General features: G+C 46.1%; 1 protein-coding gene across 1 annotated transcript in view; it reads right to left on the bottom strand.

The window, feature by feature from the left end:
• LOC310776415 (calsyntenin-2-like) overlaps window positions 1–15800 on the bottom strand; it is a gene marked incomplete at both ends in the record, with an annotated part of 309056 nt that overhangs the window by 113160 nt on the left and 180096 nt on the right. The window contains one exon of the mRNA XM_083636607.1: window positions 4317–4512. Coding sequence (XP_083492733.1) covers window positions 4317–4512 — 196 coding nt within the window. The remainder of the gene's footprint in view (window positions 1–4316; window positions 4513–15800) is intronic.

Below are 15800 nucleotides of genomic sequence, written 5' to 3'. Positions count from 1 at the left end.
TCACTCATACAGCTCAGGGGACACTGTTACGCATCAGATAATATGGATCCCACAACATTGACAGCTTTAATGAAAGCACAGGCCATCACAGCACACATCAATGCACACCTCCGAAAGAGAGAGATAGAGGAAGTGATATAGAGCAGTGATTCATATCAAGCACCCCTAATTTAGTCCACATTAGGGCCTCGGACTGCAAATTCATACGCTTTTGTCTCTCGGCCCCAAATCTAAGAATATTTTTTATTGTTAGAGATAATTTTGCCCAGAATTCCATGGCTTTCTTTAAATTAAGTAGAGAGATAAGAGTGAAACTACCATCAAAACAGTCATTCTTCTACATTCTCTGTGTGAACTTCTTGTAAATTAAATGAAGGCCTCAAAGAGCCGTGGTGGTCCCCGGACCTCACGTTGAGAACCACCGATATACAGTATAGCGGTGATTGCAGATGCACACAATCATAAATAGAAGGGATATCTTAACGTACATCTGATAAAACTTTGCGGGCATGTCCATTTGACTTCCAAGAGTCTGCGGACACGCGGCAAAGCCTTATGGTGGTTTGCATCTGGGATGGTAGCAGCCAGGTGTCACTTTCCTCTGTCTGCTAACTCAAGCAGACATGCACAGATGGTGCAGTTCCTTGCAGCGCATATTCATAATTGAAACAGAGACTAAATTATCCCATTACATTATGTTAGCTAAAGATAAACAACATATTCCTATACTAGATAAGTCGTTTTCTTCATCAACATCAACTGACACATTGAGGTTTAGCATCAAATGTGACAAGCATGAAGTTATGATGCTTGAATAAAGCACAGACACATTGATGGGGCAGCTTATATTAACAAGCCACACCTGTTGGCCAAGTTTTGCCTAATAAGAAAGTTACTTTTTTAATGTATTTTCTTTTTTTTAATGTTGTGTGTGTGTGTGTGTGTGTGTGTGCGTGCGTGCGTGCGTGCGTGCGTGCGTGCGTGCGTGCGCGCGTGTGTGTGTGTGTGTGTGTGTGTGTGTGTGTGTGTGTGTGTATGTGCGCGTGTGGCTGGTTTTGAGATGCACAAATCGGTATTGACTTCATGCGTGACTGCACGCGGCCGCTCACATTACGTGTCAAAAATAGACCCGACGCCGAAACTCTCGCTGCACGAGGCGACGCGCTGCGGCCGGTGTGATCGGTCCTCCCTGTTAACAGGATGCCGAAATGAAACTGCCTCCGCGAGGCATTGCTTCAGCGTCAGAAATGCATCTGGTGTGTTTGGACTGTTAGTGTGTTTGCACATGAGCAAATGCCCGTGTCTGTGTCTATACAGTATCACATCTACATTTCCTCTCTCTCTCTCTCTCTCTCTCTCTCTCTCTATCTCACACACAGACACACAGACACACAGACACACACACGACCCTGGGGTACCTCCCCCTGACAGCCTCCTAGTGTTTCATCTGTAGATGTGTGTTAAATAAACATGTCACGGTTAGGCGTGAGTCTGGGGAAGCCTTAAGACTGTGACACGCTTTCTCAGGAAGTGACATGTCCCTTATGTCTAATTACTGGAAAGCAATAGGAGCAAGTTGCTCCAGTGAGGGTGTGCAGGGGAATAGATACTGTAAGTACAAAAACCACATGGACGACTTCCAGTCTTCAACACAGAGGAGCAAGACAAACAAATGTCGCAGCTTATCACTTTAAAACCAAGTTGTTTGTGTTCAGCAAAGTATTGACATATTTCTTCTGGCTGTCGTGTAACACCCTCAGTCTTCAGACTGTGAGATTTTTTTTTTACGTTGATGATGACATCTACTGGATCGCAGGTTATGCTTCGTTCAAGACGGCTCGTGTTTACCGTCAATACGGGACCGGAAGTCGTGTACACAACGTGCTCGGCATTCAAGTGGTCACATCGTGAACATGCGCAGTTGACAAGAAGCCACCGAGGATAACAATTTAGCTACCACAGTAGAACAGCTACCACAGTAGAACAGCTACCACAGTAGAACAGCTACCACAGTAGAACAGCTACCACAGTAGCTAAATTGTTGAAAAATAGTGAAATTCTCCTTTAAAGCTGACCTGAGCAGATACAGACTTGCTGTGTGAAGAACACATTCAGAACTTTGCTGCTACCAGTGCCTCAAGCCTCCAGAGGCGGCTCTGTGCAACAGCTTCACAGTCTGGAGGGTGCCGTGCCGTGCACATGGGGTAATTCAGACTTGGCAGAAATCTGTGCATTGTCCATTGGGCACTTTGACTCAGAGAAGGCAATTATAAACGTCAAAGTTTATTAGACCTTCTATTGCTATTATGGTAATCTTTTTGACTCCTTTAATGGTTTTGTGCGAAGGGGGCAGTCGACCACGCTCATGCAAATCAGACAAGGCATTTTCAACAGGGAACAAGATGTCATTTGTCGTGCACAGAGCCGCACAGAAATTCAATTTCGGCCTCAATGACACAGTTTTGTGCAGCCAAGGCAACGAGAGCATCCAGTTTTTAGCACACAGGCAGTTTGAGTCAGTGACAGACAGACAGATTGAAAGAAACAGAAATGGAGAGATAACAGGAACCAGCTGAGCTTGAGGCGCCGCAGCCAGGAGGAAAATAAATAAATAAGTAGAAACTAAAAAAGAAGAGAGAGGCATAAGTAGGGCAGCAGCCAGGAGTGAGCATCGAGGGTAGATAGGATTTAAAACGTGTCCCGTGTGTAACACCTCATCCCCTCCCCTTTCCTCTTTAGCTGCTAATTTGCTTGACTGCTTCCCCTGGCTCTCTGCCATTGACGTGTCATGTGTAATTTGGGCACAGCCTTAGGCAGAGTCTTCCTCCCTGTTCCCTGCTTTCTAAATCACTGGAAGGCCAGCCTGATCCTCTGCAAGTCTTCCTCCCTGTTCCCTGCTTTCTAAATCACTGGAAGGCCAGCCTGATCCTCGCCGGCTAAAGGACAGGCCATTTACAGTGTCCCAGAATACTCTCAGCCTCCAGTGGCTGTCTATACAAACCAAAAGAAGTCTGCGTCACCGCAGGCTCTGACTTACAGTATGTTGATATGCACATGGTAGGATTACCTTTTCTCCGGGAGGGTCTGGTGAGACGAAGGAGGAGCCCGGCCTGGAGTCACCCACAGGGCCTTAGACCCTCCATGCACCGAAGGGTCTTTCAATACTGCGGTGTAGCACTAACTCTATTGCAGCGGGTCGGGGTCTTAATCGGCCTCGGGTGGGTCTACTGGGCGAGGGTGTATGATGTTGGACAGACCCGAAACACCTTACGACCCCAGTTAACATCACTGATGACGCGTCCCAGCGCATGCTGTAGTATGTATTTTAAACATACTATAAAGTAATGGACCTTTTTCACAGTCGCCCTGAGAAATATCACACTTGCTAAACAGCCATCATTGCACAACACATAATATACCAGTATTTGGACCATATGCATGCCTAAATTGTTTGTACATGGTATAACGTAGAGTTTTTGTTTATGTCCTTAGGATAGGGATTTGTGCTGATATTATGTGGGCATATGTAAGGTTTAATGTTATTGTTAACTGGCAAATGAAGCCTGCGTTAGTTCATTCAAGACATGATGTCATAGTCGACGCCCCAGCTGTACCAGCTGACAGCCTCTGTTTGGTTCACCGTTTAACCAATTCTCCAATCAGTCATTCTCACAACAAGGCGGTCCGTTTAAATAGGGCAGCCTCTCACTCACTGATCTGTTCCCCACTTTGCTGGATCCTTGCTGGATCGTGCGGCTGCTGGCAAACGCTTTGCCACCGCCACCCCAACCTCCACCTTTTAGATCAAATGCAAATGCTATCATGTATTGTAGCTCTGGAGTCTGCATGGCTCAAAAAATGAACATGTTTCCATGTCTTGCTTTTAGGCTCCCTCTTTTAATTTCTATGGTTTAAATGTATCTGGAATATTTTATTCCCATGGGGGATTCTGCTTGCGCTCCCTGCTCGGCGTAGCATGCTGCTGAGCCGAGTTCAGGGAGAATTAAATTAATTAAATATTAAATTAAATTAATTCTAAGAGCGGAGCCTTCAACGCCAAACATAATTGTATGCATTATATTCATTTATGCAATAAATGGTTAATTCTATGACTTGAGTGTTCTTGAATGAATTATACGTGACAATGCATCTCAGGCGATGTTGCAGAGTAACGCAAAAGTAATGTAACGAGCAGTGTAACAAATTACTTTCTCCATGGTGTAATTAAGTAAAGTAAGGCATTACTTTTTGAAAGTAATGTGTAATGTATTACTTTTTTGAGTAACAACCCCCAACACTGCCTCTGTCTTACTCACTTGTGGGACTTCTTGCCCTCTGTGCCCCCGGGGCCGGAGCCACAGTCGTGGGCCTGGATGATGAAGGTGTACTCCTTCTGCAGCTCGCAGTCCACCAGGCCGCGGGCCCTCAGCTGGCCCTCGCCAGATGTCCCGTTCAGCACCACCGCCTCGAATGGAGCCTCCAGCCCGTGGATGTTGAACGCACAGATCTCTCCTGGGAACCAGACACAAGGGAAGGGAGGGAGGGGTGAGGTCAGTGTTAGTTAACCGCTGTCAGCTGACCACGGTGAAATCCACGTGGCGATAGACTGGTACGTGTGTGTGTGTACTCTCTGCATGTCTGTGTTACAGCATAAGAGCATATTATAGCCTACCGATCAAGTGTATGGAATAAAACTGCATTTTTAAATTCCAGTGTTGTCAACTTGTTTCAAAGGAAAGTAGCTTTGGTTGCTCAAAAAGTCATCGGATTTGGTTGAAGTTGATGATGAATTTGAAGTATTATATTTTTTTATTGCATGGCAGCGATGATACCCCCCCCCCCCCAATCCCACAAACAAAGTAACTAAATAACTTGCTTCTACTAAAATCTACTTTTAAGTAGATTTTTAAACCAGTAATTAAATGTCATCAAAGTAACAGTACTTCTTGAGTAGATTTTTTCATACTCTTTCCACCACTGGTGCTCATTGGCTAATAATTTTTTTTCAACCGAGGAAATTGCGTCACGATGCCAAACCAGAAGCAGCCAAAACTCAACTTGGTGGAGTGGGTGGGTTCGAAGGTGTGGAGCCAGGCAAGTCTGATCATGCACCTTGGGTAAATCCTTCTCTCCCATTAGGGTTGTGCATGTAAAGTCCCTAACAGACAGAGATGGAGAGACCATTTAAGACAACAGCAACTCACAGTGGAGCTCTGAAGGTCAAGGTCGCATTCTCCACTCCTCTAATTGCTCTTGTAAAAAAACAACAAGGACATTGCCGCCCAGGCGCCCACCCTCCACTACTGTTTGCTCAAACAAAGAAAAATAACCTATACTGTTTAGATGCCCACTGTGACTCTGTAAAAACAACCAACACTTGTGTTACACAAGGCTTGAATACTGTAGAACGACATCATGGAGAGATACTGTAGAGAGCGAGAGAAAATCCATTTAAATCCAGAGCGAGCGGCTGACAAGGCCAAAACAAAAGAGCAAAGAGGCTGACATTCATTTAGGGCTGTATCCAAACGATCAATTTCTTCCCAATTAATCTAACGACAATTTTTTCGATTAGTCGATTAATCGAACGATTATTTTTTATTTTTTTTATCATATTTTTTTCCCCCATTAGTGCTAATTTTAATTTATTTATCCTGGTTGCTGCTCCACGCCTCTGCCGATCTGGGGAGAGCCGAAACTGGCTCCATGCTTCCTCCGAGACATGGGCAGTAGCCAGTCGCTTCTTTTCACCTGACAGGGGAAGCTTCACCGGTAGGACATAGCACGTGGGAGGATCACGCTATTCCAATGAGTTCCCCTCCCTCCGAACAGGCGCCCCTAACGACCAGACGAGGCACCACATCAGCAACCAGGATATTGCATGTTTTGGTGTGGGGTTCCTATATGAAGGAAACCCCTTCAGCGCTCATGGCGTCCCAGGTGGGAATTGAACCCAGGACCTTCTAGCTGTGAGGCGACAGCGCTTACCACTGCGCCACCGTACCCCCTCGCAAATTCAAAAGGATTGCTGACAGATTAATGTTTAAACTGGATTAATATGCAGTTAAGATAATCACTGGCAAATAAATGTTCTTTCATTAGTGTGGGGCAAGGAGTCATTGAAATGATTTAACTTACATTAATTAAGTGCAGGGATGCAAAATCATTGGTAGTGAAAAAGGTGACAGATACCAGGGTAGACATAAAACCACTCATAAATCCTCCTATTTTAGGATGAAAAGGGTGACTCACTTAAAGGTGACTAGTTTACATCCCTGTAAGTGACTAACGTTATACTAAAAAACACGTTCCACGTGTTGATAATCCTATGCGTGATCAAAAAGTGTTAAAACAGGACTGACTTGGTGCTGTCTGCTGCCCATCGATCGACAGGACGCGCGCTCCGGGTATAACGTTATTGTTATGTTTACGTCCTTTCCATTTTGCGGAGTTAACGTTAGAGAGCAGCACAGTTGGATGTTTTGTAGCTTGTCCTGTCCCTGTCGCTTGGTAGTCTGGGCACCTTTCACCCCGCTTTTTGTCATGGGGACGTAAACCAAGGAACTGGAAACAACACCGGAAATAAGTGCGCCAAAAACGTCTTTGTTGCCGTTAGCTTGACGCGGCGAGGTTACGTTAGCTAGAGCCTGAAAAGAACAACAACACAAGTTGTATAGTAGCATTAGCACATTTCTAGTAACTGCCGAGGAAGGTTTCTGGAGAGCCAAAGACAATAGCGTACTCGCCATGTGAAATCTTATGATCAATGTCCATGTCTTTCCCAGCACAGGCAGCAGAGATGCTTCAACTGTTGTACTCGATCCTCCATTATCCATAACAGCGGACAGACAATAACTATTCCATTAACTGATTTGTTTGAAAAGTAAAGCTTCTGTATTGGCTTAAAATATGTGAGATTGTGAATCCGCAATGTTTCTACAAGAACTTCTTCAAAAACTTTGTTCGGTACGTCAATCTTTTGTTTTGTCGTTTGCCGTTTTATTTTCTGATTCGTTGTGTCTAATTGTCAAGTTAACGAGCTATTTCCGCTGTTGTTTCCTGTCTAGGGCGGGCTCTAGGCCGGAAGCAGGCAGGGTGACAAAATCACTTGTGAACGGAGGAGGCCAGGCTCTTTCTCGCCGAGAAGAGCCTGGTGACGCGAGGTTAGTCGCTTGGGAGTTGGGAATCACAAATCCATGTGATAGACGGAGCCAACTTCTAACGTTAGCCGATTCTGCTAACCAGCAACAACAATATGACTTTCCCCCCGAAATAAAAGCCAGTCTAACGCACACAGAAGCCATTACAAACTTGTGACGTTGACGCGTCGGGGACAGCCCTACATCCATTAGCAGCCAGGTCGTATAAAGAAACGGCCAGTTGTGTTTTTCTTTTCTTTTCCTGTAGAGGCTCGGTGCTCCTTCGCTCTTTTCACTAGTGGGATTTGAGGAAATCACTTAGCGCAGCGCGCTCACACTCTGACCTGTGAAGGCTAATTGCGCTGATATGACTTAAACTGACAGCAAAGAGTAAATTGGATTCCCAAGGAGCTTTGTGTGCGCGTTGCTCCTGGCGAGTTCCGATAAGAGCAACTTTATTTTCTCCCACCTCACCTCCTTTCTCTCTTTCACCCTGCTCTGTCATAATGCCACTGCCTCACTCCTCCTCATCTCCCCTTAGAGGGGTGTGAATTGACAGTTTGTTCACAGAGGAGCTACACAGAAAACGAGAAAGGAGACAGAGGATGCAAACATACTGTAAGAGGAGAGGAGGGGGCTGCACTGTATGTGTGCCAGCTGGTATTACCTGAACAATGACTTATTAGAGGTAAATGAAGCTGCAGAAATATGCAAAAGCGCGGCTCACGTGATGCAGCAGGAGGGCAGGAGAAAGAAGCGTGGCTCACGTGATGCAGCAGGAGGGCAGGAGAAAGAAGCGTGGCTCACGTGATGCAGCAGGAGGGCAGGAGAAGAGGCTCGCGTGATGCAGCAGGAGGGCAGGAGAAAGAAGCGTGGCTCACGTGATGCAGCAGGAGGGCAGGAGAAAGAAGCACGGCTCACGTGATGCAGCAGGAGGGCAGGAGAAAGAAGCACGGCTCGCGTGATGCAGCAGGAGGGCAGGAGAAAGAAGCGTGGCTCGCGTGATGCAGCAGGAGGGCAGGAGAAAGAAGCGTGGCTCGCGTGATGCAGCAGGAGGGCAGGAGAAAGAAGCGTGGCTCGCGTGATGCAGCAGGAGGGCAGGAGAAAGAAGCGTGGCTCACGTGATGCAGCAGGAGGGCAGGAGAAAGAAGCGTGGCTCGCGTGATGCAGCAGGAGGGCAGGAGAAAGAAGCGTGGCTCGCGTGATGCAGCAGGAGGGCAGGAGAAAGAAGCGTGGCTCGCGTGATGCAGCAGGAGGGCAGGAGAAAGAAGCGTGGCTCGCGTGATGCAGCAGGAGGGCAGGAGAAAGAAGCGTGGCTCGCGTGATGCAGCAGGAGGGCAGGAGAAAGAAGCGTGGCTCACGTGATGCAGCAGGAGGGCAGGAGAAAGAAGCGTGGCTCACGTGATGCAGCAGGAGGGCAGGAGAAAGAAGCGTGGCTCGCCTGATGCAGCAGGAGGGCAGGAGAAAGAAGCGTGGCTCACGTGATGCAGCAGGAGGGCAGGAGAAAGAAGCGTGGCTCGCGTGATGCAGCAGGAGGGCAGGAGAAAGAAGTGCGGCTCGCGTGATGCAGCAGGAGGGCAGGAGAAAGAAGCGCGGCTCGCGTGATGCAGCAGGAGGGCAGGAGAAGAGAAGCGCGGCTCGCGTGATGCAGCAGGAGGGCAGGAGAAGAGAGAGAGAAAAATCATCAAATGAGCGAGGGCTGTGTGTTGGGAAGGCGAGATCAGATGTGACGTCTCTCTCCACGTGAGGTGACTTTCTCTCAATGGTGCCACCATTAACATGGAAGATCCATCACTGCTGGAGTGGGGAATAAATCCAATAGACACAGGCGAGTGCAGAAGAAGCTTCCCATCAGGGTGAAGATGCTGAGGTTATGCTAATGGACGTGCACGCTCTCCATCATTTAATTCTAGTAGCAGGAGGAGGAGGTGGTAGCAGCGGGGGGGGGTCAAGGTGAGTCGGAGAGCAGGACCTCCCACTTTTCAGAGTCCAGTGATCACATGAGCAGCTGCAGCGGGAGTAACAAGCCCAGAACCCCCAACACACCCATCCCGCCCATCACTTCAGTCCAGGGCCTGATAACTGTCCTGTCGCCCGCTGAGAGGGAGAGATGGCTTCCGGAGGGAAGGATGGAGGAGTGCAGTGTCGGTGTTAGATGATGTCATCACTGATGATGACGTCACCAAGGATGTCAACAGTGATGATGTCAACAGTGATGATGTCGTAATTGATGATAATGTCCTCATTGATGATTTCACTGATGATGTCACTCTTGACATGATGTCAGTGTTGTAGGTTATGATGCCACAATGATGATGTCATAATGGATGATAACGTCATCATTGATGATGTTACACCTGACATATGATGTCACTGTTGAAGGTTAGTGATTTCACTTATGATGTCGTCATACTGTAATGTGATGTCACGTTCGAAGGCTATAAGAATCAGCTCGGCCAGCTTCACACTGTCAGATCGTAAATTCAGTTTAAAGATCTACTTCTGGGACAGCCTACATACAGTCTTTATTCTTGCCCGCAGGTTTGTCTGTTGCTAGTTCCAGTTCCAGTTTACCAAGTGTCTGTGCATGGATCCACTACTCTCCCACCTAACAGGCTGAGGCTGTGGTGGAGGAGGAACAGATGTTGGACGGCTGGCACTTGGCAGAGGCACAGAGCTCGCAAAACGCTAATTGCCATGCTAAACTGTTAGCTAAATATGTGTCTCCGTGTCACATTAGCCTTTTATGAGGTAGATTTATGGTCAGAGGAAGGCCCGTCTTCACGAAGGAGGGCCATCGAGAACTAATGATGCAAAGTAATGGATAGTGATATCATGGTGTAAAATGTCATAATTGTATCTCAAAAACTGAATTTTTTGACAGCATTTTGAAATTTTCATGTAACTATTGTAGTCAATGGTAATAGAGGATCTGTCTTTTTTTCCACTTATGGAGCAATCAATCTTTGTAAAAAGAAATTACAGCCATAGCATTATGTTGTCTGCATGAGTACGCAAATTCTATTTTTGTCTTGAACGCTGATACACTAGTTTATAATCTGCCTTTACATGCATAATAATAAATAATAATAATTAATGAGACTTATAAAGCGCTTTTCAAGGACCCAAAGACGTTGACAAAAAACATAAGAGGAACTGGAGAAATGTCCACCACTGTATGCCCAGAAACAATACTGTAATACTAGAATAGATGAAGAGAAGTAATACTATGTTTCATAATTCTCATGATTAGGACTAAGTGCTCTTCATCGGAAAGGACCTAATTGGCTGATTCACAAAGTAGTATCTCATTAATTCCTAGTTTCAGCCCCCTCTAAAACTGTTCATTCTGCCACACATCTTTTTACCTTTATATATTCAGAGGAGTTTTGCCCTGTTCACATTCACACACACATTCATACCTGGAAGCTGACCAGTACAACCACAGTCTGATCTGCTGGCCAGGCACTGAGCAGCTCCACTGGAGCGGTTGGGGTTAAGGGCCTTGCTCAAGGGCACCTCAGTGGTGGTAATGAGGGAGGAGCAAGCGCTACTTTCCCAAACAGATTTATCCTGCCGGTCCAGGGGATTGAACCGATGACCTTCCTGTCACAAGCGTGGTTCTCTAACCTTTAGGCCAACATTGCCCATAACTTGTTTAGGACTATGGTTTGGGTTAGGGTTTGAACACCTCCACTACACCCTATGCACCACCCCAGCTTATTTGAATGTTGCACTCCCATGGCATCGATTCCAGATGTTATGGGAGTTCTGTTGGACTACTGTGCCATTCAAAAATGGCGTTAAATGTTTATCCCGTGCGTTAAGAAGTGATGCCAAGGATTCCTGAACAAATGGCAAAATGGCAAATGGTTATTTGATTATTCAGGATTGAGAACAGGTTGCGTCAAAATGCCTGGTCCCAACAATGCTGCGCAGCAGCTATAATTACACTTGTTTTTACCTCACACACTAGTTGTCCAGGGGGTCTCATCTCAAATGGAACCAGGATGTCTTTCGTGTATCGTCATTCATATATCCAGCTTTGTGTCGTGTAGCCATGCCCTCGTCTCAGGTCCAGGAACCAGGATGTGAGCTGCCAGAACTGCAGGAACTGTACAACCAGCTGTGCCTCAGGAGGTCCCTGAAGATCATCAAGGACACAAACCATCCCCACAACAGCCTGTTCTCCCTGTTACCCTCAGAGAGGAGATACAGGGTCCCAAAAGCACAAACAAATCGCCTGAGGGACAGTTTCTTTCCGCAGGCCACGAGACTCCTTAACACACACAAATAAACAATCATGTAGTAGCTGTACGGCAGCTGCTACCATTACATATGTTTAATTATGCCTATGTTATTTGCACCTGTGCAAACAGAATGTTTAAGTATGTTTAAAGGTGTCTATGTTAGAAAAGAAAAGGAAAAAAAAGTTTACTGTTATTGCTTGTTGTTTCCCTTGTTTTCCTGCATCTATATGCCCTGTTATTTTGGACCTATATGCCCTGTTATTTTGCACTATGTTGTAACGGAGTCTACAGCACAAGAATTTCACATGTGATACTTATACTAGGGAGTGACAATAAAAAATCTTGAATCTTGAACCATGGGCTTAAATTCCACTTCTGACAAGCAGCTTCAATACTCTTCCAGCTGGTGGTTTCAGACTGTATTTGTCTTATTCTTTCCTTCGTCTTCTTCTCCTGTGATGACCAAACTGTCCCCTCGGGTATCGTTAAAGTTTCATCTAATGATTAGATTAGAAACATCCAATCTGATCCAAAGGAGCGACTGGCTATTAGCCAATGGCAGCAGGTGCTGAGCCACAGCCGATGCTCCTATCGCTCGCGCTGCACTCTGCACCTCGAGGGCATGTGGCAGCGTTCACACTCCACTGTATCTTTCAGGACACAGTGCTCATTATCAGTGGTGGCAGAGAGCTGCTTTACTGCCATCACTGCTGTGTGTTTGTAGAGCCAGAGGACTGTGACAAAGTATCAGGGGCCACAGTGCCTCCAGGGGCCCCGGGTCCTTATCAAAGCAGACAGAGAGCATCGCTGATGAGAGAGAGAGAGAGAGAGAGAGAGAGAGCCTGGATTGGCCGGAATATACACAGTACACTCCCACACGGCTGTTTTATGAAAGGATGCTCACACAGATAAGTGCGTCTGTTGGCGCTGTGGCTGTATACGGAGCGTCTGAGTGAGACATGAGGGTGGCGATATGAGCAGGGAAAGAGTCACACTGATGATAAGCACAGACAGAGAGAGAGAGAGAGAGAGAGAGAGAGAGATAGTGGGGTTGATGAAAGAAGAGAGATGGGAAGGATGGGAACACGGCAACTGCCTTAGGCCAGCTCTGATCTCCCTGCTGGAGAGTGACCAACACGCACGCACGCACACACACACCATGCCAGTTCGGCAGCTCTAATCGGAGCTGACATGGCTTTCACCCTCCAACTGTTGGAACACAGCCTGGATAGACAGCAAGTAAATCAGATTACTGAATATCACACTGCTATTCAACAGATATATTCTGGACCAGACATTGCTTTGCCGACACTGAAATGGAAAACATAGTTTGTGCTTATACATTGCGTTAAGGCTATAAGCCGGCTATGGTGGCCTGGCCTCCCTCGCCTCTTCGTGGGTAAAGCAGTTTATCCAGCTAGCTAAACAATCCAATATGCCCAGAAAGACTCTCAGACCGAAGGGGTTGCGTTGTCTTTGCGTTTACTGAGAGACATGACTTGACTGTGAAACTGAAACACAAATTATACAAAAAATGTCCTTGAATAAAGGCTCTTAAAACATACATCTTTATTATAATCAAAATTATGTTAATAAAATATCACACTGATCACAGTAAGTGGCTGTATACATATGCCATGAAACAGCATGCACTTTATCATCTCCAGGCTACAGACTGGTAGCTACTAACAGATTTGCTTCAACTGAGAAAATAGCAATTACAAAATGAACAATATTAATCTTGCACAATCACAATAGATCATAATAAACTTACGGATATTGCCTTCGATAGCTTCAAAATGCAGAAGAAAAATATAGCCGCAAGCGGCAATGGCAGGGGTTCAAGCCTTGCACAAATTGAACACCTAATAGTCCTCGAGGCAAATTTGTAGAGCACATTCAGGTGAATGTGTGGAAAAAAGTTGTTTGAAAATTGGAGAAACAGCCTGGGAGTTACAAAAGGGTGTGAAGTTACAGCATATTTTATGTTAGGCCACGCCCACTAGTTACGTCTGCGGCGCCCCCTTTTGGTCAAATCGTGAAATAGCATGTCAGAAATGCCATTCCAGATTAGGCTGAGAAGTTTGCAACCGATTAGGCGAATGGACTTGATTTACCGCTATTACATGCTTACACCATAGACCCCGCCCACTTTCACCAATGATGACAAAACTTCTGATTTTGACTAGGACATCCTCCTTGATATATCTGCCAAGTTTCACGATCATTGGACAAACAGGTGTGGACACGGTCTGTGACGATCTCCAAAGACCTCCAGCAAGTTTCATGAAGATTCGTTAATCGGTCATGAAGTTATGATAATTTAGCTGAGAGGCCACGCCCTCTCACAAATTTAATGATTAATATCTCCATAACGAAAGTAGATTTAAAAAATCCAAAATTCAGGATTGTAGAGCTTTGGTCCATAGATGCTTCCTGGCGATTTTGGTGGAAATTGGTCAAACGGTCTAGGAGGAGATGTCAAAAATATGTTTTCCAAACTTTTCAAAATATCTCAAACATTTTCCAGATGGACCTTAAGGGTCATTGAGGCTAATTTGTAGAGCAGGTTCACCTGAACATCTGGGGAAAAAAGGTTTGAAAATCGGACAAACGGCGTGGAAGTTATGGCCTTTAACGTAAAACCTTTAATTATAGCGCCACCTTCAGTCCGATTCAAAAAACATTTCTTGAGCAGTAACCAGCCACCAATATCTGTCATTGTGCCAAATTTCAGGTCTCTGCCATTTACCAACTCACGGGAATTTGTGTCAAGGCAGATGAACAACAAGAACGAGAACGAGAATAATAAACCAGCACAAAAACAATAGGGTTTCAGCCCCTTCGGGGCTTGAACCCCTAATTATCTACCATGGAGCACATACATGGAGTAACCTGCAGCACTGGACATGTGCTTCTAAAACAAAAGTGAAACTGAACTCTAGACTAAAACAGCATTTTCACTCTGCGACACTAGGTGGCAGTATTAACTGAAGAATATGACATAGATTAATGTATTTCTTATGACATGGCGCACATCCACCAGTCCATCAGGTACTAGCTTACTACATTCAAGTCTGCTGGGGATACGAGGAGAATAAGCTCTGATAGGCCTGGAGAAACCCTTGGGTGTTCCTTGTCGAATGACTCTGAGTTCCACCTTCCGTGTGAGTTGATCCGTACTGGGGAATGCCTTTATTACCACCGCCATAGGCCATTTGTTTCTCCTCACCTGAAGATCCTTCATTAGGACTACATCTCCCTCCTTCAAGTTGGGTGGGCTCTCTTGTCTTGCCACCTGCTCCTGACTTGCAGTGTGGTGAGATACTTACGGCGTCACCCTTTCCCAGAAGGTGTCAGCAAGTGACTGAACCTGCTTCCAATGCTGCTTGAGAAGCTCTGTCTTTCTGAACTCACAGGGAGGAGAGGGGGGGGGGGGGGTGCCTGTTTTCTGTGTCAGCAGCATGGTTGGTGTAAGAATGAGTGGAGACTCAAGATCTGACGACACAGATATGAGGGGTCTGGCATTCATGATAGCGCATACCTCAGTCATTAGAGTGGTGAGGACTTCATGTGTAAGTTGAGGGGCCTTCATCTGCAGGAACACCAATAAGGCGTTCCCACACCCCACCCATATGGGATGAGTGTGGTGGGTTCAATACTCAACTGCATCTCTGCTCTTGAAGATACCCGTTCAGATCTGTGTTTGGTTCATCCATCTTCAATTCTTTGCAGGCACCAATTACTGTAAATTAGTACCTTCATCTGACCTGATCTGAGAGAGAACCTCCTGAGTGTGTTGATGAAGCTGGAGACACTCAAAGATTCAACAGCCTCAATATGGACTGCTCTTACACACATGACACAGGTGAACAGCACCGCCCACCTCTTACTGTTTGCGTGACCTCCCCGAGTGTGCCGCGCAGAAATTTACTAAGGTCCAAAGATGTCAAGTCCGACGTTAAGTGAAAGCAGGTGCAGTACGCAGCCTTTCAGCTGGTAGATCTGACATCTGCTCCTGCTTGATCTTGCCACAAAGCTTTCACAAAGCAGGTGACACATTTACAGATTGTGCTCTGAATGCATCTCTTTCCTAACCTGACGCTGCCAGATCGATGAGTTTGCTTCAAATATCTGTTTCACAAACAACATCCATCTGGATTCGGCCAAGCTACATTGCTGAAGAGGGCGGTCACTTTTTTCAAGCTACTAGGCAGGTGATTGGATGGACCGTCTGTCTGTCACCGTCTGGGCTTGCCAGCGCCAACCAATCAGATCGACTTCCCTTCATGACGTAGCAGCGCCTGATCAGCTAGGACTACAATTGCTAATAGTTAGCATGGAGGTCGCAGATTTTTTGCTGTTTTTGTAAGGTGAATATTGGGTGCAACCATTGACTATTCAATTTGCC

Source organism: Poromitra crassiceps (assembly GCF_964638095.1).
Source record: "Poromitra crassiceps genome assembly, chromosome: 5".
NCBI lineage: Eukaryota > Metazoa > Chordata > Actinopteri > Beryciformes > Melamphaidae > Poromitra > Poromitra crassiceps.
Note: the sequence above shows the minus strand (reverse complement) of the source record. Positions and strands in the feature narration are given on the sequence as shown.